The sequence below is a fragment of the Eumetopias jubatus genome, unplaced genomic scaffold (assembly GCF_037043125.1).
Source record: "Eumetopias jubatus isolate StellerSeaLion01/CBP00866 unplaced genomic scaffold, mEumJub1_p1.0 scaffold_5, whole genome shotgun sequence".
Taxonomy (NCBI): domain Eukaryota; kingdom Metazoa; phylum Chordata; class Mammalia; order Carnivora; family Otariidae; genus Eumetopias; species Eumetopias jubatus.
The window spans coordinates 148,176,832-148,201,430 of record NW_028274811.1 but is presented as its reverse complement, the minus strand read 5'-3'; the positions used below and the strand labels follow the sequence as shown (position 1 = coordinate 148,201,430).

Sequence of the window (24,599 nt, the reverse complement as noted above, 5' to 3'; positions counted from 1 at the left end):
CCGAGAAGCCTCAGGGACCTGCCTCCCCGCCCCCCTCCGCCTCACCTCCCCGCCCCCCTCCGCCTCACCTCCCCGCCCCCCTCCGCCTCACCTCCCCGCCCCCCTCCGCCTCACCATGGGGCTCTGACATTTCCACACCCCAGAATGAAGAAGCGTTCCTCCACTCAACGATGACTGTTCCTGGCAGAGTAACAGAATATCTTGAAATTAACACATTTTCTCAATGTCAGTTGAAAACTAACCCCAAATGAGAGACTCTTAAGAGCAGGAGTCTTCACCTTCCCCCTGATTTCTCCAGCCTCATGTTTGATGTAACTCTGGGACTCATGCCCGTGTGTTCTTTGTTCTCTAAGATTCACGAGATTTTGCCGTCAGACACCTGCTAGGGGTTTCCCCATCCTTTGCCTTGTGTCGTTGCTGACACAACTCTTTCCAACAGAACACTAGGATCCTTAGAAAAACAAAAGCCCCCTGCTCTGGGGCAGTGCCTTGAGCTGGAACATTCCTAAATTCCAAGCCAGAGGCCCCCTTCATGGGGGGAGCTGGCTCACAGGAGTGCCAAGCAGCACATCTGTTCCTGATTGAGCTCATCTGTGTCACTGAAGACGAGCTTGGTCCTGGCCCTTTTCTGACTTATTTCTGGTCTTTGCATCCTTGCCCTCCCTTTCCACTCCTGGCTTCCTGGTTCTTGTCCCGGTCTTCTTTCTGGAATGTGTGCTTGGCTGTGGCAGTGAGTGTCCTTGGTGCCCACCTTGGCCTCTGGATTGGTCCCCATGTGGGCCCCGAGCACTGTCGGCAGACCTACCCCAAGCTTCTGCTGAACACTGAGCAGCCCTCTCACTCTACAGAGGTGGAGAGTATCCCCCCTGGATGAATCCGCTGGGGCTCTGTTGCCCGCCGTCTCCTTTCCTATGACGCAAATAATAGATACTCTCGAATCGAGGACAGAGAAGGTCTGAACCAAGTACCACTCTGATATCCACAGTGCCTATAACCATGCCTGCCATTGGGTAAGTAAGGAGGTGCTCGATAAACATCTGTTGGATACATGAATAACAGCAGGTGCACCCCCAAATAATCAGAAGGGCCCCAGTCCTGGCTGTAATGAAAAGTCTCTCCTAATCTGCTTCCCTGAAGACAGAGGCTCATTGAAGATGTGTCTTTTCAGGGACAGCATCAGCTTTGTTTGTAGTCTTGTATTTCAAGGGCGAGTCCGAGAGGGCATTTCTGCTCATAAGGCAGTGCCAGGCCATCTTCTGAATACATAGTTGGACAGCACTTTTGTCCGTATGTGAGTTCACCGTGACCCATGTTTCAGGGACCTTCTCAGAACCACATGTGACATTGATCATGGACCGGCCAACAGGATGGTACAAGTCAATAGGGAAGTTTTTGCCAGTGGGGTCAGCAAAGGAAACAGGAGAAGTATGCACTAGAAAAACTCCAGATCAATGGATAATTTAGAAAATGGCATCAGAGATACTCTTATTAGAGTTTGACGAATGTGGAAAGCCTACTCTAAAGGAGAGAAAAAGACCACTTTGAGAGGATATGCCATGAACAATTCATCAAATGGAGGCCAGCAATGCCGCAGTACCTATCATTATCTGTGTTCATGAGATTCGGGTAAGTCCTCACGGTGAAGGAAGCTCAGAGGTTTCTGCTATTTAGAAGGTCCAGAACAACATATCTCCTCCTTCGGCATTGACGACATCGTCCATCTTTCTGTAAGGGCAGGATGTTTACTGAACCAATTAATAATGATTCTTGTTCCTTCCCATGACAGTCTCCCAAAGCCCTCAGCCAACATGGCCAGGGACCCCAGGCTGTCTGTCCCAGCGATGGTGATGGTGATGAGCGTTGATATTGCTGGAGGATGTTTTTGTTTCAAAGACCCACCCTTCCCATGTCAAAGGCTTGCCACAGAGTCTGCAACACACTGTCAGATTTTTCCTGTGAGTTTTTACCTTACAGAACTAAAAAGTCTCAAGGGATGAGTATTACCATTTAATATGGACCCGGAATGATACTAATTCACCTGAGTGAGGGAAATGTGCCTTATAATTCTGAAGAGGTAAGGGTGTGGGAGAGCTTGAACAGAGGAGGTAACAGGGAACTCTGTGGGCTAACCAGCTCTGTTTGAGCACTTCGCCGAATAAGACAAGGCCTCTGTGGACAACATAACTAAGGCGTGTAAGTAAGCAGTGATACCCAGTGCCCAGCCTCATTCAGGAGCTCTGGGTGCTTGCTGGTGGAAATGTCCGTGTAATTCTTACTTCCTTAAAGCTCCATATCAATGACAGTGATGGAGATTCTCAAACGTCTATCACTGAGAGCTCTGAATTACACACCTTCAGTGTGGCATTGTTTTGCTTTCTCTGTTTCTCCTACGTCTCATTCAAGACACAGAATTTGAGATTTTGTGACCCATTCTGACAGTGCCCCAACTTGGAATCAGCCAATGATGAGCTCCCTGAGAGTCTTGAGGAAGAACTACAGCATTAATGAGGATCAGCAGAAAGGCAGGAGAGCATCGCACATCCACTCTGGGGTGGAGGGCCTGGGGGTATTCCAAAGCACCTGAAATTCCTCTAAAGTCTCCACTTTCAAATTAAAAATGTATTCCAAATTAACATTCTAACCCATCCTGTATCCAAGTTAATGTTGAATAGTTTTGAAACTTTCAAACTTAATATCTCAGCTTCTCTTGCCCTTTCTGATTCCTGCTCCCTGTTCCAGCTCCAGAAAGTAAGGAACACACGTTTCTGGGTGGCTCACACCCACTAGCAGCCGCCCGGGAGGCCAGAGAAGGAGGTAGGTTGTCCAAGCTGCCAATTTAAGGAAAAAGCAAGTCATCCTAGGGCTGCTCAAATTCCACCAAGCTTTCTTTTTTTCTATAAAAAACAACCATTAGTGAGCTACTTGGTTATCTAAACTCAAAGATCTGCTGTGATGTGGATCCACTTGCAGGAGGATACTTGATTTTTGGCTGTTTTGTTTTGTTTGATTTTAGAATAAGGGGAAAAAGGAGATTTCACAGAGCCTGTGCCCATAGACTGCAGAATACATATGTTATATCATCAGTTCCTCCATCTCTGATGCTGAAGCCATGCATAGCCCTCTGTCTTACTGCACCGATAGACCAGTTGCTTCCCACTTAAAATCACCTCCACAGAACGAAACCACAGCCACATTCATGGGTGCATAGTACATCCATAGCAGAGGCCAGTGCTATCTCCCAGCCCCGGGCTTTGTCATCTCTCCTGACCCGCAGCTGCCTGCAGGGCTCATTGCTCAGCATGGGCTTGTCCCTCCATGTGGTAGTCTGTTCCAGCCCAGAATGTCTTGCTTGGCATTTGTGAGTGACACCCTGAGAAAGCATAAGGCTCTGGGCCATCTGTCCTTGGGTGACATTGGGCCACCCTCTCCGGAAGACTGCATAGGATTCTGGTGAATCTCTGTCCCGCCAGAGAGGAAAGAGTGTCTAGAAAGGAAGCCCCTTAGGTTTCAAACCAACATGATTATTCGTCCACTTATTCATCTGTTTTTATGACACACTTTTATTGAACACCCTTTGTATGCCAGGCCTGAGCGCTGGAGCCTGAGCACAGAGACGAAGAAAGTGTAGTCTCTGCTGTCAAGAAGATCACAGGGGCTCCTGGGTGGCTCAGTCAGTTAAGTGGCTGACTCTTGATTTCAGCTCAGGCCATGATCTTGGGGTCAAGAGATGGAGCTCCACGTTGGGCTCCATGTTGGGCGTGGAGTCTGCTTAAGATTTTCTCTCTCCCTCTCCCACTGCCCCTCCCCCCGCACACTCTCTCTCTCTCTCAAATAAATAAATCTTTAAAAAAAAAAGAAGATGAATTTCCCAAAACGTCTCTATAAGAAAATCGGGTTTCATCAGAAGGCCGGCAGGAGACTTGTCAGGATGTCGTGGTTAAGCTTATCCTGCACACCTAGGAAAGGATGAGCTTGTGGGCCAGGCATGTGTCGGGGGGCCCAGAGCTGACTAACGCTGGAAAGACCTTGGAGAGCTGTGGGGATTCAGAAGCGCAAGAAGGAAGGGACTTCAGCATCATGGCAGAATAAGATGTCTCTCGTCTTTGCCACCACCACCCCCACCAGCTCCAGTGATTTGACATCTGTCCAGGGACAAAAGTGCTGTTGCAGGAGCTGGGGGATCCAACAGTATATGCCACGGGGTCCAAGAGGCATCTCACGCACTTGAGGATCAGGTAATAGGCATACGGGCCCCGGGCTGTGAAGCCGTGCAACAGCCGTGAACCAGCTCCAGCCCGTCTTGGCTGTGGTCCAGGGGCCCCTAGAAAACACTTGACAAGTGACCCACCCACGGAGCCTTGGAGCAAGTCCTGGTTTCCAGAGCAGACGTTCCAGCACACTGTCTGAATGCACTGCAGTGGGTAAGAGGAATGGCTTGACTCTACCCACACCCCCTGTCCCCCAGAAGGGTACCGCTGAGGCCCAAGGGAGATCTCCAGTGCGAGCGAGCATCCACAGTGCTGAGTCCCGAGCTGCATGATGGGGGCAGGGAGCAGCTGGGCAAGGACAGATAGGCACTCTCAAAGGGCCTTCCAGGGACACGGATCCTACTCACCGCATCGTGGCCTCCATTGAGAAGCCTGCCCAGGAGATTCTGGGAACACCTCACCCACAGATCCCCACACCTCCCACACCCTGACCCTGTGGCCAGATCCCTGCCCACACTCCCAGTGGCAGAGAAGACAACGGGCTTTAGCAGATGGCTAGTGAGCACACACAGAAAGCCGGCTCGAATCTGAGGGCCAGGCAAGTTTTGTTTGGGAAAACAAAAGGAGGCTGTGAGTACTCTGCCTGGTGCCCTGCCCGATGGAGAGGAGGTGCGAAAGCTTAAGAACTCTGCCACGAGAGGGAGGAAGAGGCGAAGAGCAGGTATGACCAGGGACCTTCTCAGGGATCCTCAAGGTATTTCCATCCCAGACACAGTTAATAAAGACTCAAGGGGGTAACTGCTCTTTCAGATTGAAGAAAGCGATGAAAAACCTCAAGGAACACAAAAACTCAAGAAAGAAAGGAACAGAGGAACTAAAGAACAGCCAGAGAACCATTAGTAACAGAGCATTAGAAAGTCCTTGTCAATCAATGTTACTCTCAATGGAAATGAAGTGAATTCTCTACCCAAAAGGCAAGACTGGCTGGATGGATAAAAACACACAAGAGGGGGCGCCTGGGTGGCTCAGTTGGTTAAGCAACTGCCTTCGGCTCGGGTCATGATCCTGGAGTCCCAGGATCGAGTCCTGCATCGGGCTCCCTGCTCAGCAGGGAGTCTGCTTCTCCTTCTGACCCTCCCCCCTCTCATGTACTCTCTCATTCTCACTCTCTCAAAATAAATAATAAATAAATCTTTAAAAAAAAAAACAAAAAAAAACACAAGAGGGCACCTGGCTGGCTCAGGCGGTTAGGCATCTGCCTTCAGCTTGGGTCATGATCCCAGGGTCCTGGAATCAAGTCCCACGTTGGGCTCCCTGCTCAGTGGGGAGTCTGCTTCTCCCTCTGCCCCTCCCCCCTGCTCCTGATCTCTCTCTCTCTCTCTCATGCTCTCTCTCTCTCAAATAAACAAATAAAATATTTTTTAAGAAACAACAGGTGTTGGTGAGGATGTGGAGAAATGGGAACTGTCTTACGCTGTTGGTGGGAATGCAAGCTGGTGTAGCCATTCTGGAACACAGTATGGAGGTGTCTCAAAAATTTAAAAATAGAATTCCCATGGATGAAGGACCTAAATGTGAGACAGGAAAGCATCAAAATCCTAGATGAGAACACAGGCGGCAACCTCTTTGACCCCGGCCACCGCAACTTCTTACTAGACACATCTCCAGAGGCAAGGGAAACAAAAGCAGAAATGAACCATTGGGACTTCATCAAGATAAAAAGTTTCTGCACAGCAAAGCAAACAATCAACAAAACTAAAAGGCAGCCTACAGATTGGGAGAAGATATTTGCAAATGACATATCTGATAAAGGTTAGTATCCAGAATCTATAAAGAATTTATCAAACTCAACACCTAAAAAACGAATAATCCAGTTAAGAAATGGGCAGAAGACACGAACAGACATTTTTCCAAAGAAGACATCCAGATGGCTAACAGACACATGAAAAGATATTCAACATCACTCATCATCAGGGAAATACAAATTAAAAGCACGATGAGATACCACCTCACACCTGTCAGAATGGCTAAAATTAACAAGTCAGGAAACAACAGATGTTGGCGGGGATGCAGAGAAAGGGGAGCCCTCCTACACTGTTGGTGGGAATGCAAGCTGGTGCAGCCCCTCTGGAACACTGGTTGGAGGTTCCTCAAGAAGTTAAAAATAGAGCGACCCTATGACCCAGCAATTGCACCACAAAAATACAGATCCGAAGGGGTACATGCACCCCGATGTTTATAGTAGCATTATCAACAATCGCCAAATTATGGAAAGAGCCCAAAGGTCCATCGGCTGATGAATGGATAAAGAAGAGGGGCTATATACATACGTACGTACATACATACATATACACACACACACACAATGGAATATTACTCAGCCATGAAAAGGAAATTGCCGTTTGCAACAACATGGATGAAACTAGAGTGTATTATGCTAAGTGAAATAAGTCAGTCAAAGAAAGACAAATACCATGTGATTTCACTCATATGTGGTATTTAAGAAACAAAACAGGTGACTATAGAGAAAGGGAAGAAAAATAAAATAAGATAAAATCAGGTAGGCAAACCATGAGAGACTCGTAACAATAGGGAATGAAGGGAGGGTTGCTGGAGGGAGGTGGGTGGGGGGTGGGTTAAATGGGCCATGGGCATTAAGGAGGGCACTTACTGTAATGAGCACCGGGTGTTGTATGTAAGGATGAATCACTAAATTCTACTCCTGAAACCAATATTACACTCTATATTAACTAACTGGAATTTAAATAAAAACTTGGAACAAAGAAAAATAGAATTACCATATAATCCTGAGTTTCTTTAGGTACTTTTCTTCTCAAAAGTAAGAGAGGTCTACATCACCTAGGAAAATATAAAGATTTTAAATGTAAGATCATGTTCGTGTCTCCATGCCTGGACTGCTTTCTCTCCTGAGAATTGAAAATGTCATTTTTTTACCTCAACTGAATAATTTGCCTTTAGGTTAGAGACTGGTCCACCAGGCATTTCCTCCATATTGCTCATCCAATTTTGTAGGTTTCCTTGGTCTTTTATACTCCCAAAACTTGAGGGCCACAATGATTGCTCCATTAACAGCCTCAGGGTGAGGGCCCACTGTAAATTAGTGTGTGGCTGCAGGCTCGTTTGGGCATCTAAGTCTCCAGAGCCCAATTTTTAGGTATGAAAGAAAGCATATTCAGTCACATTTTGGCTAGAACTGTCACTGAGTTAGAAACTTTCTCAGTTATATTAGTGCTGCGTCCCCTACTTCATCACACTCGGGAATGGCACAACCAGACAAGGAAAAAGTCCAGAATGGGGATTTCAACCTTAAAAACTTAAAGGAGAGAGAGAAGGAGGCCTCACATCCAACTAGCTATCGTTTTTATGTAAATGACCAGCACGAGTGTCATAGGTTGGCTTGTCTCTCCCAAAAGAAGACATGGTGAAGTCGTAACCCCCAGTACCTCACAATGTGACCTTACTTGGAATAGGGTTGTTGCCGATGGATTTAGTTGAGGTGAAGTCCTACTGGAGTAGGGTGAGCCCTAACCCAACATGGCTGGTTTCCTTATAAGAAGATGGCTGTGTTGAGAGAATGCCATTTGATGATGGAGGCAGAGATTGAAATGATGCCGTGGGAAGCCAAGGAGCACCAAGGATTGGTGGCCAACCACCAGAAGCCATAATGAAGGAAGGAAGGATGTCCCCACAGGTTTCAGAAGGAGCACTTTCCTCCTGGCACCTTGATATCAGACATCTGGCTTCTAGAACTGTGAAATAATAAACGTCCATTGTTTTGAGCCACTCAGTCTGTAGTACATTGTTTTAGAAGCCCTAAGAACCTAATGTGATCATGGACACATTGACTAGTCTAGATCCTGGGATTTTATTCTAGCTATTCTGGATGCTGCTACCTCTGCACTGCTCCCCTTCTGGCCTCTCCCACGTGCACACAAGGAGCAAAGTAACCCAGGAATGCATCTGTGGATGGACAGATTTCTCATTCAAACTTCAGGAGCCATCTGGCACTCGCCCATGCATGGCCCACATGGGAGAGAAAGTGTCCTACAAGAATCAGCCATTCTTCGTGGCTGGATGAATAAAGGAAGTTTTTGAGAAACCAAAATGCAATCCTTGAAAGCACAGGCAGTCCTTCTTAATAGACAGAGAGGGTCAGGAGCAGAAAAGGCATTCGTGTGTTGGCCTACGAGTCTATTCTGGAGGCTGGATGTGCCTCGTTATTTCCAAGGCGCAGTTAGGTCCCGTCCAGCAACTACTTGCCTTATCTTCTCTTGTCCTTCCCCTCCAGGTCCCCAGCTCCTCCCACCACTCATCCTCACAAAGGCTCCAGATCTGGGAGACAGGTGGAGCAGAGCATTTCCGTCCCCTAAGCCAATGTTCAAACACATTAATGTGAGGAGTCCCAGAAAAAGATTTCTTGTCTGTATCTTCTGTGTGATGAACTGAAAACCCAGCCAGGCCCTGAATTGCATAAAGAGGGTCCTACGTCCCCCTCTCCCCAGTGATGGGGACCTAGGCTGGCTCTGCATTTTTTGGGACATCTGGTCCCTCACCTGGGAATGCAAGGAGGACCTGAGTTCTGATTGGTTGTACTGATGAAGGTGCTACAAGATCCTGACCTGGGAGTTAACATTTTACTCTTAGTTTGGGAGTGACAGGGGTGGGGGTGGAAGGGGAATGTCATAGCTGCTTTCTCAGACCCCTGGAATTACAAAGGAACAGAAGGTTCACAGAGCGAGATGAAAATGTCAGACTCCGCCCACATATCTGAGAATGTTGGCTGTGTCTTACCACTTTCACTGCCTGGGCAATATGTTGTCAGTATAGTCAATACAGAAAAAAAAAAAAAAAAAGTTTAAAATTCATTGCAGCCAGCATTGTTTATAAACATCTGCTCCCCTCCGTCCCTTTGGCTGTGCCATTAGACACAGCTGTCACAGGCTCGAAAGGGAACAGCTTCATTTCTTAGAATCAGTTGTGGGCAAGCAGGAAAGTGGCAGCTCTCAGCTTACTTCATGCTCAGGAACCAGTGACCTCCTTATAGCTGGGGAACTCACATGCTTGCAGCCCAGCTGGTTTAGGAGGGAGGAAAGAGCCCCTAATGCAGGCTCAGCCTTTCTGGAGTCCTTAAGCCCATCAAGGACTGAGGCTGGCCATTCTGCCTCCATGTTCCCTGTGCACTTGGATCTTTCACTCTGTTAATGGTAATTCACCAACCTACATTTTCTTACCTTTTTCTCTACCTCTCTAGCTCTGTCCCCTCCCTTGTTACTCTGCATCTAGTACTGAAACTCACATGTGCTATTTATGAAGTGCCTCCCGTGGTCAGGCCCTGTGCTGGGCTTAATACTTGACCTAGTGACCACAACAGCCTGTAAGATGGACAATGTGACCCCCTTTGGCTGATGCCAAGAGTGATGTCTGGAGGGGTTAACCCAGGTCCCACAGATCGAGAGAGCAGAGGAACCTCAGTTCCTCCATGGATTATCCTATACCAAAGCCCACCTGAGCTCTCTCACTACCACAGGGACTCCTCTTATGTCATGAGCCCTTTGAACCCTCCGTAGAGAAACAGGAAAACCTCAAAGCAAGTGCAACTCACAAGCAGAAAGTAATTACCTGGTATTTATTTAATTTAATTAAACATGACCTATGCTGCTTATGTGACATACGTCCATACATAATCATAATTTCTTTTTTGAGTCTTATTACATAATTTTCTTTTTCAAGTCTTATTTACTCTTTTATGTGGGAGGTCCTCATTTGTCAGCTACACGGGATTCCCCAGGGATGGCAGGAGATGTCTCCTTCCATGCTGTATTAGTCAGGATTCTCCAGAGAAATAGGATATAAATATATATCAGTCAAGAAGTTTGTCATAAGGAATTGGTTCTCATGATTATGGAGGCTGGCAAATCCAACATCTGAACCGTGCATGTCCAGTTGGAGACGGAAGGCCAGAAGCTGCAGTAGAGCCAGGAGGAGCCAGTGTTTGAGTTCAGAGGCAGTCAGGCAAGAGAGAATTCTCTCTAATTTGGGGGGAGGTCAGCCTTTTCTCCAACTAAAGTCTTCAACTGATGGGATGAGGCTGACCTCTATTACGAAGTGATCTGCTTTACTCAATTTACCGATTCAAATGTTAATCTCATCCAGAAAACACTCTCACAGAGACACCCAGAGTGAGATGGGAAGGAATGTCTGGGTATCCCGTGCCCACCATACATGCCAATGGGGGTGACCATTGCCTACAAGGTTTTGATGAGGACACGGGCAGGGATCAATGACTGAGGTCTACCTGGACCCAAGGGGAAATGGGGCAGTAGACCAAGAGTTTCCATCTGTGTCTCGCCTTTGTGTTATAAAATCATATGAAAGAGGGCCTGAGAACTACCTGCCAAAAAATGTTAATGAGAAGCTATATAATTCGTAGGTGAGAGTAGCTGGTAGAAATTAAGTTCCCTACTTCACTTTTTTACCTCACATGATTGCTAATTTCTAGAATACCGTCTCTTTCTGAGAGTGATCATTTCAACAGTTGAAGAAATCATATGTCAAATTATCCATATTGATCTCAGAAGGATAAAGAAAATACTATTTGTATTTCTCTGTGCTTTCCTTTTATGTTTGTTAGAGCTTGAGATAAAGTAAGAAGTCTATATGTTAATTTGGAAGAATCTTCTGTTACTGAACTCTCCTAGTAGGGATTATTTTGGTTTGTTTTGATGCATTTGTGGGCCTGAAGATGTATCTGGAAGGTGTGTGTTTGGCTGGAGTAGAAAGACATGCACTGGAGGGTCTCAAGGTGGTTGATATTCAAATTCTAAGTCCTGTATGTATGTTGTTTTGTATTGTTTTTGTCTGTGTGTCTGTTTGTTCTCTAATAGACCAGGCATTTGGAAAGACCTGAAGACCATGGGCTCAGTGTCTCTCTTTATATTCTTCGTCACACTGCTTGTTCTGGGCAGACAGGTAAGACATCGCTTTTTCACGTAACTTTAAGTGCTGTGTTAATAATACTTTGTATGTGGACTCTACTTCAATTCTAAAAAAAGAGTCCGCCCGGTGATAACAATGATAGCACGTTGCTGATGTGCCGTGTAGCTGCTTTCATGCAAACACGCCAGAATAATTTTATCACTTAGGAGAAATGTGGGTGTGTATGCGTAGATACAGAGAAAAGGGAAAAGGTCTCTCATTTCTTCCACAAGAGGCAAACTTTGTGAACGGTAGAGATGTGAGTCCATTTCCTGCTAAATCTCAAAATAACACGGTAGGTGTTGTAAGCCGACAAGAGTGTTCTCTCGATAGCTGAACGCTCTTTGGAAAAATACTCCCTCCACTGGGGTTTTGCTTGCATTTCAGAATGGATGGCCTCTTTCTTTTTCTTAGAAGTGAGTACGAGTACCTTTGCCATCACTTGTAATCACTCCTAGAAATACAGTCCTCTGTTCAAAAATCGTCTTTTGTGCTGTGAAGGGAACTGTCTCTCCTTGGTTTCCTGCCCTACTTCTGGTCTCCAAGGAGAGGCCGTGGGTACAGGATTTTCAAGGACAGTATTCTTCCTCTAGCTGCACACAAGGACAGTTGCCCAGAGAACAGAGACTCATTCCACACCATGCACTCTGCCTTCTCCAAAGTTTGCTTGGAATTCTTGGATGGATGAAGTGACCAAGAAGCAATTTATATAGAAATAGCCAACTACGATGCAACACCAATTAAATTATGTATACGTCCCTAAAGAGTTAAACAGTAGGAAGTTAATAATTGCACAGTGAGAGCAGAGGCCAGATCTGTGGCTGCTAGTCCAGCAGCCTGGAAAACACTGTCCTTTCCCCTCATGCCTTCCTGGGAGCTCCAGGCTCCCTGGAGCTGAGCTTTTGTCCTGCTGCAGAGTTCTAGAATACCCCTGCCTCCTCCCCATCCCACCCGCCCTCCATCCCTGGCACGTGCTTGGTTCTGCATTCTTCAGCTTGTAGTTTTGACCCTATGCACATTTCAGTAAACCCATGAAACCATGCCCTGTTCCTTTTTCCTGGTTTCATTTGTTTCTCCCGAAACCTGGCGTTCTCCACTACTGACCTGCTTTCTGCTCTCACTCACAGAGAAAAGGCATGTCCACTCTCAGGAAACCCTATTAGAAGTGAAAGATGGGAAAGAAACGGGCTTCTGTGCAGAATATCACCTACGTGATCACTCCTCGGGAAACGTGGTGGCCCCCTCTGTGGGGTCACCTGTTTCTCCCTTTCATCCCAGGGATGTTTGGTTCAGCACTTTCTCCTGCTGGAGTGATCACTCAAGGTTGCTTCACAGCAATATATTTTAAGGAGCTAGAAATCAAACTGAATTCTCCCCACTCTTTGGTCCCTGAGATGATAATCACGCAGTACCACTACGTACGTGTTGTTGCCTCCAGTGCCCACCCCTGATCCGTTACTCTCTAACTGACGTGAGATAACGTTCCAGATTATGGTTGGGCATAATTTAACCCAGCTCTGATCCCAGTTTTACAGGGAGTCTTCTCTTGTTCTGGTCGTATACATGCCTAGAGGCCTAAAAAGTCGCTGCTCCCCACAAGGGTGATGGTGGTAATGATCATTCTCTAAAAGCTGACATGGAGATGTGCCAGGATGAGCCAGGACCAAGGTCCCAAGTCTTCTGGGCTCACAAGAATGTCCACGTTTTTGTGACATAGTGCTTCTGCATACCCTTCTGAAAATACAACTATGTCACAAATGTCCGATATTTAAAAGAAGGTTTTTAAGTTTCATAAATAGGCATGGACTCAGGGTCACCGATTTCCCAGGTAGTTTTTTTTAAACAATGGTACGGACATTTTGCAACTTACTTTTGTCTTCATTTGTCCTCATGACCCCCCCCCCCCCCCCACCGCGCCATGACTGTCTTTTTTGAAACAATGGTGATGTTTTTCCTTCCTGAGGAAATTAGCATGCTAAATATTGCTCTGGGTATCTAAGACACCTTAATAAAACCATAACACACCTCCTGGAAGAGCTGGGGTTCTGCTCTCTGAATTGAAATACGATCTACGATAGAAATGCCAGCCTGAGTTCAAGGGCCTCTTTTGAGAAAGGAAGATTCCCTGTATTTCTCCCAAGTTGAAATGACCAACTGCCATTGAGGGTCCGCACTCTAGGTGGGCTCCTCCAACATATGCATCCGGGCAGGTGGCAGTCTGGTGGCCTCAGTTAGGCTGAGGTCCCTGTGTACGAGGCTCCAGAACCCAAGAATGCATGGAATCACACGCTGCCTGCCCCCTGCCCCGGACCACCTCTTCTGGCCACGTAGAAAGATGTAAACCCCTCCAGTTCCTCAGCTTATTTTCAGGACTAGACAAAGCAAGAATTGCCCTCGAGGCTGTGCCTGGTGTGACAGTAGTGAGGCTCCCAGATGCCCTGGTGCCTCTTCCAGGCTCTTCCTGTTCTCTCTGGTCTTTGCCAGAGCAAATGGAGAGCAAATCTCTGTGTGAGATCTGGGCCCTGAGAACTGTCGAGTGGCCCCAGACAGACTCTGGGAGATGGGTGAGGAGCCAGGGGTAAAGTTTCATAAGGCAGGACTGCTGTTTGAGTTGGAGGGACATACAGAGTCTTGGCAGAAGTGGCTTTGCCATGACCCTCTGCTGCATCCTCCATATGGCCTGCCCCTGGGGGCCTGTGTCAGATCCCCTCTCCTTTCTCATATAAGGACACAGTCATTGGACTGACAGCCCACCTGCAATGCCGTGTGATCTCCTGAGATCCTTAAGTTAATTACACCTGCAGAGTCTACTTCCAGAGGTCACAGTCATAGATACTGGAGATGAGAACTTGGAACTGTCTTTCTGGGGGACACCATTGAGTCCATTCAACTGGTTTGGGATAGAAACATCTGTCTTCTGTTGGGGGCTTCTCCATGAGTTTCTCATGGGTTTGTCCTTCAAGGAGAGGGTCCTCCAGCAGAATGTACTGACTGGGGAGGTGGGAGGTATAAAGACTGTCCAAACTGTCGCTTTCAGTCCAATGGAGCTGGTCCCAAAGTGCCTCTATTCGTTTCATAAAAGACTTACCAAATGCTGCCCGTGATGCAGTCTCAGTCACCGGGGAGGCCTGAGCCACCCCTTAGTATGGCTCTTGGAAACCCTGCAAGTCCCCTACACTGGGCCTGGTGTCTGCCCTGCCCGCTCCTGGGTTCCTCCCCCGGTCACTCTGTCTGATCTCGAGTGTGCATCTGTGTCTTCTCGATGCCACCATCACGGATTGCCAAGTTGTCCTACTTTAGAACCAGCCACACCACTGGTTCATCCAAACAAATAATCTATCCTCCAAGTGAGAGGCTTTTTCAGGAAGTGTAGGGCATGATCTCTCTTAAGTGCAGAAGGTGGAGGATTTGGCATTAATGTAAAAATTTAATACAAATAAACATTAAAAATATCTCTTTTGCAGTCTTTAAAAAAAAAAAGTCTCTATACGAAGTAAAAATAAATTCCACACCCAGAGGAGGAGGAATAATTTTTGAGCATATCATACATGGTTTGAATCAAACCTAAATGATGAATGATCATTATTCTTTCGGGTTTCAAAATGTGATTTTTTTAATCGCCATCTGTGCATAAGAGGCTGTGTGTGTTTGTACTGCATTAATATAATTAATCAAACCAATAAAACAAACCCCCAGCATTGATTTCTTCTTTGCATTTTTTTTTTTTTTTGGTCGGGAAGTTACTATTTGTGCTGGAATGCACCCCATTAGGCCCTTGTGTTACAGGAAGATTCTTTCAGGTCTGTTTCACCATATTAAATTATTTGCATCATAGCAGACCTAACATGATGTCAAAATCAAAGAGACCCTTTGCCAGGAAGCAGGCCTCTCTATCTCTACGTTAATAATAACAGTAAAAAAAAAAAAACATTAAATTTTACTACATTATAAAGCCTGAACACGTACGTTTTTACTAGCAGGTACCATCTTAATTAAATGATACCCAAACGAAATATTGTGTAAATACAATGTCATTCTCTCAGCACAATGCAATCCTAAATGAAGAAATACAAAATTTTCACTGAATACTTAATTTCAGAATTTTGTGGTAGGGGAAAATTGATTTTCAAATAGTAAAGGTTAACTGCCACAAATTAACACTATTACTTTTTAAATGCCAATTATCCAACATTGCACTCTCTCAGCTAATGCATTTCCTATTTTTCATTTATTCATTGTTTACATTCTATTATGCCCCTTCTCAAAAGATAATTCGAGCCATTTTTTATTAACATAACTTTGCAAGAAGCCTTCCATGTCACTGACATCACCAGCCCCCTGTTCCCAAGGCTGGTTCTTTCCCAAACTTGCTTTTTTTGCAAATGCAGGTGAGGGGTTGGCTGGGAGACATTTCGGGGGAGAAGCGGGCTTCGTCGGGAGGGTGACCGTTCTGTTTGGGGGGTTCTTTTTTAGTTTTGTTTCATTCTTTTTGTTTTCTCTTTAAAACCTCCACTCTCTGGCAGGACAAGATGCCTATTGTTTCTTTACCTCTGTGTCCTCTTGTAACAGAATGAATATTACTGTAGGTTAGACTTCTTATGGAAGAACAAGTTCAAAAAAGAGCGGGAGGAGATAGAAACCATGGAGAACCTGAACCGCGTGCTGCTGGAGAACGTGCTGCCCGCGCACGTGGCGGAGCATTTCCTGGCCCGGAGCCTGAAAAACGAGGTGGGGCACCACGGGGCGGTGGGCTGGGGCAGGACGAGCAGGTCCTGGCCGTGACCTGGAGGCCAGTGGCCCTTCAGACACCTGAGTGCTCCAGATAATCCGCTATTGGCCTGAACTGGTCCATTTTTGAGAAGAGGCTGATTGGTTATTAGAGACATCAGCTGAGACTAGCGAGTTAGACTCACCTCCATACGTGGATTCATAATTCCTGGTGTTTCTCCCCCAACACGTGAAGTTCTCAGGGTGCGATGGGGGGCCCTGGGGTTCCAAACAAGTCACAAAAGTGGCCTCTCTCTGGTGTGAGGGCCGCCTCCCTTACCAGCACGCAACAGAGACCAAATCAAGAGGCACAATTCCAGCAGGCATCCTATGGCTCGCAACTTCCCCAAGAGCCTTTAAAGGGCCTTAGAATTTCAAAGATAAGACATAGACAGAACTGGGACATTATCCACACGAGAGCAGGTCAAAGACTTGAGTCTGCTCACTTGAATGGCTAGAGATGGCGATTTCTCAGAGCCTCTGAGGAAGTGGATATTGAACTAGAATTGGAAAGATGAGGGTGTCATTTTCATGTCAAAAAGTGCTTATGAAATCAGATGTCACGAAAGTTCTTTCATGTTCTTGACTTAACAAGAGTCAGCAGATGTATTGACAGTGATAAACTCATGTTTGAGCACCTACTGTGTGCAAAGGCTTATGTTTGGTGCTGTGGGGGTTTCAGAGATGAGGTGCAATCCATGTTTTGGGGAGGTTTTCAGTTGGGATGGGGAGCAGATGAGGGATCTGGAAACTTGCAGATGCATGAACCCGCTTGCTAATGGATAAGCCCAAACTCCATGATGCTAGAGTACAAAGCAGTCTCAAGTAAGAAGGCTCGGAGCAGTGTTTTCCTGTACCATATTGAAAGTTGACGTTAGGTAGAAAGCGCCCGCCGGTGAATGAGGTGCTGGACGTCATCACTGTCTTCCTCCTGGAAGCGTGCCAGGTGTGGTGGGCCAGTCACGGTCCCACAGCAGGTCTGACTGACTGTGGACCACTCGCTCTTCTATTTCTTCTCCTGCTGTTCCCCACAGGTGGTCAGTTATTTGGCAGCCTGTCTACCTGCTGGTCACAGATAATGAAATCACTGCATCTATTAAGAAGGAGCCATCTGCCTTCAGTAGCAACATAGAGCATCTTTATGTCTGTCTGGCTGGTTATCAGTTCAGCTCATAAATTCAGCGTGTGCCTAATGTTGCCCCTGCCCCGTGGCCAGGCTGGTGCTGGGCATGGACACAGAGATGAACAAGACAGAGGTGGCTCCATCGCCTGGAGGGGACAGCATCCTCTTGTCTGCAAGCACACTGGCAGCATAAATATGGGAGTCCAGAAAGGCCACCACCGTGAGGAAGTGGATTCCAAAACTGAAAAGAAAGTTCTAGAAACGGGCTGGGGGACTGGAGAGAGTGAGAATAATCTGGCCACAAGAGGTTACTTGTGGCCAGAGGAGTGCCTAGTTCGAGGCCTGAAAAGGCCCTTGGGATCGGCCCTACCCCCTGGCAGACCACTACTCCTGCTGTCTCCTGACCTCTCCCTGGGCTGGACTTGGGGAATCAGTGGATTCTCTGCTCTTCCCCATCGGTCTGACTTCTTCTAAGCAAATGTCTGAACACAGTTGCCTCTTTGGAACTCATAAGGAACGGCAGGGTGGGTGAGGGGAAGAAACCTAGAGGTGGATAGCTTGGGCTTGAACCTTACGACCACACCTGGACTCTGTCCCATGAACTTGACCAGCTACCTCCTCAGGCCGAGCCCAGCCTCCCCACTCATAAAAGCAGAAGAATTGGGCCTGACTTTGCAGTTGCACTGGGTAGGGTGTGGGACATTGACAAGTCGCCTCGCCCTGAGCATCCCCCGGGGTGGGCACGAGGAGGGCATTTGACAGAGCAGGACACACGTCCCACACCCATACAGGTGAGGCTCATCTACTTCCGGAGTGGCCCTACTGCATGCCAGACCTTAGCATGGCTCTCACAGGCTCCCCAGAGAGGGGTGACCTTTCTCTTCAAGCCTCACTAGGGCTGCCATTTTAAGACTTGGACACACATAGGGTCTCCTGGGGCCTTCATCACCCGGGGTGGGGGGGTGTGGCCCAATGGGCTTGAGTCCTGACTCTGGGTGCTCCCTCTCTCCACAAGTATTTGGGAGACTCTTCAGGGATGAATTAGGAATCATTTTGATGACCTCGGCTCTCTGCTTTGTTTCCGTCTTTGTCAGCTAAAGAAAGTGAGTTCCTTGGGAACGCCTCATCCATGGCCGCTTCATCCCTGTGTGCACTTGGAACCTGTCTTAGGCCCCAAAGTAATCCCCAGCTCGCGGGGACTCCCGCGGATGGCTGGTCCCTACCGGCAGGAGCCAGATCCTGGACCGAGGCCGCCCGCAGCCCTGTAGGGAAAGTGCCCCGTTTCAGAGCCTTTCAAACTCACTGCCACGGGCCGCTCCAGGCTCCGGAGCCACAGACCCACGTTAGGGGTCTTTGGTTTTCACTCAGGGTTCCAAAGACGGAAACAAAGCAGAGAGCTGATGTTTCTAGCTGCTGAGTTTGCTCAGGAGGGTGGAGCGACACACACGGGCTCTTAAATCGGAGACATCAGACCAAAGAGACGGTCCTTGACTTGGTCGCTTCTGTCTGCACAGTTGTGGTCTGCAAGGTGCCGTGTATGGAGGCAGACAACACACAACTACCCTTGGTTGTAACTTCCCATACTTTACTGAGAGGTTTTGTCGGGTAGGTTAAATATGGGGGGAGCTACACAAGCTGCCACTCTAAGTCTGGGGGATTAAAAGCTTTGAGGGACCCCCGTTGGGCACCGTGCCATCGGCACAGTGGCTCAGAGGCAGCACGCTGAACAGGGCAGGTTTTGCCTTGCAGTTGCTGCAGATCGAACGGACGGTGGGTGTAGGAGATTCTGCTGGTTATGAGCCTCCTGGGGAAAATCCTGAATGCAAAACAGAGCTCAGCGCACAGGGCCGAACAAGAAAGAGAATCACTAACGCCCCTTCTACCAGTCCTAATTGCCCCCACCGTGAGTCTCAGTAAGGAACGATTATGTTTTTTGGATTTTTTTTCCCCCAAAACTAACAAGGTCGCTACAAGGAGACTCATCTGAGTGCATAAACCATAGCAAACTCCTGCCTCATCCTTCTGGCTTCCTGACAGGGTGGCTCTCCGCCTTCTCCCGTCCCCATCGGACCTCTCTGTCCTTGCCTGACCGTCCCCAGGCAGAAGAGACCATTCCCCACCCCAGCGACGGGTGATCGTGGCCCCAGAACCCCGGGCCGGCCAGGCTGCCATTGCTTGGCCTTCTGCTGCTAAACAATGGTGCAGTGTGTGCTCTTCGATGGCACGGATCCTGCCCAGGTCCTCCGTTGCCAGGGCCAAGTAGATGCCCCCTGTGTGAGTGCTCTCTCTCCCTAAGGCTTCCCAAGGAGAGGCCCCACTGTTGTGGAATCGTGCAGTCCCTGGAGAGGGATCTTTTCCGCCAGATTCCAGACCAGGCCTGGCAGAGCGCCGCCACTAGGGGGGCCGGGAGAGAACCCTGCCCCCCAGCGCAAGGCTGCTCCGAGGGAAGGGGTGTCTACCCCACCAGCTACCCAGGCCAGCCTTCCTCTACCTGCAGGCCCTTCTTCACGGCTGAGAGCACAGGTCCGGCCCAGCCCTGGCACTTCTGAGCTGTGGGACCTAGGCCTCCATTGTCTCAGAGGCTGAGACTGATTTTAAAAGCAATGAATTCATGCAGAGCTCTTGGAGCGGTGCCTGGCCTGCGGTCAACACTCAATTTTAGTTATCTTGTAAGCAAATATCCCAGATTTATGCAAAACTTAAGAATCACTGCCCACTGGAATTTATTAATAGCTTCAAGGACGCCTTCTTCCCTCTCCCTTTACACGGGCCAAGGAGGATGGAGAGCAAACCCCAATGTAATCCCTTTGCCCTCCATCCAGGCAGCTCCTCCTTCTCAGGTCCTCCTCTGGGGGGGGGTGCGGTGAGCACCCACGCCTTCTGAATGCAGAGACCCAGGGTTACCTTTGCCGGGGGGGTGGGGGGCAGGACAGGAGTATGCATTTCAGTTCCACCATAAGCATTACCAAGGCATGGTTTTCTGGAACATTCCTTGGGAACATGACACATGACCTCGGCCAGGACCGATGTTAGCAAAGAGCCTTGCAGCTCTTTTTGATTCTCCAGCCCACCACATGGATGTTCAGAGGAAATGAATTTCCCCTCAAAAGTAAAGAATGATTTAAATCACAGTAACAATCCCCGAAAGCTTTGATTTCGATGAAAACCTGTTCACTCCGCCTGTGCTCCCAGCGTGTGGGCAGAGCCACTGCTAGTGTCTGCAGGCGCCTCTTCCTTCCCTCGGGACGTGTTTAGCACTTCTGCAAGCTTCTCCGTCCTTCAGCTGCCCAGGGTCTTGGCCAGATCAGGCAACAGGCCATTCAGGCTCAGGGAGGAGCTCTGTGTGCCTGGACCCGAGCCCTAGAAACTGCCATGTTGTAGCAGGAACGTTTCGAGAGGCCTCTTGAGCAGACATCAAAGCTAGCTTTCATCACTTGTTGAAAAGACCACATTTGGTCGCCGAATGGAGTCTCCAGGTGGTACGGATGGCTTGTGATGCTGAGACAGGCAGCCTCATTGCGGGAGAGCTGAAGCGTGATCAAAACAGGACCCAGATGTCCCTGCAGGGATGTGGGAATTCACCCGGTGCCCAAACAGTACCGTCCTTCCCAGCTGTGAGCCGCCGCTGCCACCACCCCTCCAGCCAGACCCCTCAACCATGTTCCTTGTAGAGTCAGCCTAGAATGCCGTCCCGCTTGTCAGAGATGCTTTTGTGCTGTCTAATTACTTGACTCCCCTGAATAAATTAGGGCATTAGGTGACAACTGGGGACACAGGTGCTAAATGGTTAGCACATAGGTCAACTGGGGGCGGGGGGAAGTGGGAAATGGGAGGTCCTCCTGGCTAGGAGTTTGGAAACTGAGTGCTAGCAGCAGTTCTTAACATTTTCTAGGATACCCAGTAGAGATGTCCACGCCTGGGCCTAAGCAGCACCAGTCACGCTTTGTTCTCAATTTCTCGTCACTTGCTCTCTCTCTCCAACTAGACCCTGTGCTCCTTAAGGCAGGGCTTGTGTTGTTCATCTGTGGGTCCTAACATGTGGCCTGAAGCCTAGCATGCAGCAGGCCCCCAGGAGGGAGGGTGTATGTGTGTGTGCGCGCGTGTGCACACGCACACACCAGATGCTAAAGTCAATTTCAGCCTGTGACACACAAACGGGACCTCCCATGTTCCAGAGGGGGCACTGAATCATTTGCTCATTTACAAATGCCCTTCCTGAAAACTGGCTGCATGATTCTCAACCCTTCCCTAGAAGGAAGCATAGGAATGGGCAGGAGGTTGGAGGCTGGAAGAGGGGTGCTGGCAGCCCCCCAGGGATCTTCCCTTCACCTCTAGCCTTCTGCATGGACCAGAACCTGCCATGCATACCCTGTGCTGGGCCCACTGAGTGATATCCTGGGAAGACACCTACCTCTAGGGGACACAGGTGACAGGCAGGTCCCTGACAAGTAGAAAATGCAGAGGGCAGGGACTGATTGAAGTGTCTGGGCTGAGAGAGCTGGGGCTGCAGGTGGGGGTATAACTGTCCTGGCTTGGGAGGGCAAAGGAGGCTGAACATTACTCAGGGACAGAGCAAGAGAAAGACAGTTGCCATGGGGTTCTTTGAGATGCTATTCTTCAGAGCCACCTGGAGGGGTGAACAGGCCCCAGCAGGGAAGCTGTGAGAATAGCCAGAGAGCCTGGGGCAGAGAGTGGTCACAAGCAGGAGGGAGTGTATCGTCCATAGCAAGGGAACCTCAGGTGGGATGTTCAGTGATGGAGGAAGCGACAGTGAGTCTTCAGTCACCCATGGCAATGTCCGCCAGGCGTGAGTGCCCTCGGAGAATGATGGATTCGATGGAGCGCTTTCCTGCTCCATCAGACACATCCTTCTCTCTGTGGCCTGCACCCCTGGAGGTCTGCAAAACCTGACTAAGCAAGCTAAGGAGGTTCAAAGTAGAAGCATGAATAGAGAGAGTGTAGAAGCCAATCGCGCCCCTTACCGCCTCTCACAGGCCCCCCCCACCACTGCAATAGGCTCATGCTGCGGAAGGAGAAGAGCCCCAAGTTCAGCCAGGTTCTGAGTTTTGACCACTCGTTGGGCTGGGCACTTTAATTACTGACAAGAGGACTTGAATCACCCAACAGTGACAGAAAGGGCCACGGGGTTGTCCCAAGTCTTTGTCCAGGGTTGGATTGGGTAGGAGAAGAAGAACGGGTCTCACTCAGCAGACTAAAAGGGGCAGTGGGCACAGAGATGCAGTTGTTCTGTGATTATTTTTTAATTACTTGAGCTTGTCTGGCAGAGTGGTTACGTGTGAGCAAGTGTTGAAATGATGCCTAAGGTCATTTCTAACTCCAAAGCTCGGGGACACATTCTGGCAGCAGTGTGCCCAACGAGAGTCACCCATTCTAGACTTTGAATTCCAAAATCTCCTCAAAGGCTGCCCACTTGCCCTACCCCCATGCCCAGATCCTCTAGAAATCTGAAACAAGCACAGGCCATCAACCAATCAGCTTGTGGTCCTCTCTGGCGCCCAAGCCCAACCCAAAGACCTGAGGGAACCTCTCATGAGTTTAGGGTATGGTTCTGAGACCTGCACATTTCACTGGCTCCAGGGAATTTATGAAGCTTCCCATTGGTGAAGTTTCCCTGTTTCTCAAGAATAGTCCTTGAGCCCTGAATCAGAGACCCCGGGGCCAGAGATGCACGCTCATCCTTGGTGTTTCCCCAAAGGTTCCGAGTGACTGATCTGTAGAGAGAGTGGGTGAGTGGTTTGCAGCCCAGGCCCCCAGCAGCACTCACCACCTGCAGTGTGCCCAGCCAGGGCTCCAGAGGTTAGTCCTGGCCCTGAGGCCAGCCGGGAGCCTTGGTGTGTCACCCCACTCCCCTGACCTTCCATTTCCTCATTTAGCCTGTGATTCGTAATCCAGCTGCACCGCAGAAGAACCCATGGACCTTCTCCAAAACATGCACGTGCTTGGAGCCAACCCCAGGTGGCACTTGGTCAGGGGGGACCCGTTGGTGACCGTCCCATGCATTCCTGTTTGAGGACAGTGGAATGAGATAACACGCCAGACTCCTTCCAGTAGATAAACCTTGTTTTATTAGACTCCAAACCAGTGCAGTTAAAATGGACCTTCATCCAAACTGCCAGTCGGTTCAGTCTTGTGTTTTATTGTCTCCCATTTCCACATGCCCTTGAAGACCTCAGGGGGAAAGGAGAAAGGTAAAAGCACATGACCTGCACGAGGTTGGAGGCCCACACCACCCCTGAATGTAAGCAGCACAGTCTGTGGTCATCAGGAGATGCAGGTTCTCATGTAAAGTGTAGTGTTTAATAAGAGTCAAGTGTGCATCAGACTTGGTAACTGCGACCTTGGGCAAGTAATGTAACCGCTCTCCATCTCAGTCTCCCTTTCTGTACATTGAGGATAATAGCACCAGCCTCTTAGGAGTGTAGTCAGGGTCAAGTTCATGCCTGTGGCCTATTCAGGCAGCGGGCGTGGAGTCAGTGCTGAGTTTTTCTGGCCTGCCTCTTATCATCCTCATTCCCCAGACGGTCACTCTGGCCAGTGTCAGGAGACAATGGGGAAATGCAGGGGACAGAAAATATTTCTTTGTCTTGCAGATGTATTCCTTTTCCTGAGGAGCAGGGAAGTCAGTGCAATATACATTTCTTTTATAAAACTGGCATTTTTAACTAGAACAGGCTTCTAGGGGATTCTCTCTCCCCTGTACCCTGACTCCCCGGCTTCGTCAGCATTACTAGAATCTAAGCTTGGCAGTCACATGTGTCTCATGTTGTCTTCCCAGGTTATGAATATTCACAGAAACAACTCCTCAGAGAGACAAAGTACAGGTCTGCACAATCAGCCAGCTCAACCATATTGAGAGCTGAGTAGAAAAGAGAAACCTTGATTGCATTGTTCATGTATTTTGTGAAGATTGTGAGGCAGGAGCAGAAGGCATTACTGGGTGGTTGGCCCTGAGAACAGGAAGCCGACATGAGTCTAGATTTTTCAGGAAGTGGTTATGACCTTCATGGGTCGCCATTGTCCTGATGTTTGTTATGAGACCTCTGTGGGGGAAGAATGGTTCTTCTGAGAGGCCACCAAACCTTGGACTTACAGGGCTGTTGAAGTGCTCTCTCCCTGCTGGACTCATATGGGTGCCCCAGAGAGCAGAGCTCACGATAATGTCCATGTGGAGTGGATTCCCTTGCCCTGCCAGGCACACAGGAAGCCCTGGCCACCAGCATTCTTTCTCCACTTGGAGGTCGGCCATCTTGTTTAACAGAATGCTCCTCACTGTCCCTGGTGGAGGGGGTGTTTCCCACGCTGCACTGTGCCCACCACGGCACCTGGCCTTCCTGCCCGTGTTGTGTCACCTGCAGGCCCTGAAGAGCCAGCACCAGTGGGAAGAGAGCTCTTCACACCCAGGACCAGCCCCTGTGCCCACATAACAACCCTCCCTTTCTGAAACAGCCACTGAACTTGAAGGTTGTATGTTGAAAACATTGAAA

At 48.7% G+C, this 24,599-nt stretch overlaps 1 protein-coding gene across 1 annotated transcript in view; it reads left to right on the top strand.

Moving 5' to 3' along the window:
* Window positions 1-24,599, top strand: part of ADCY2 (adenylate cyclase 2) — a 400,165-nt gene that overhangs the window by 353,191 nt on the left and 22,375 nt on the right. Inside the window, exons 19-20 of the mRNA XM_088023724.1 lie at window positions 11,114-11,198; window positions 15,774-15,932. Of these exons, the coding sequence (XP_087879850.1) occupies window positions 11,114-11,198; window positions 15,774-15,932 (244 nt within the window). The remainder of the gene's footprint in view (window positions 1-11,113; window positions 11,199-15,773; window positions 15,933-24,599) is intronic.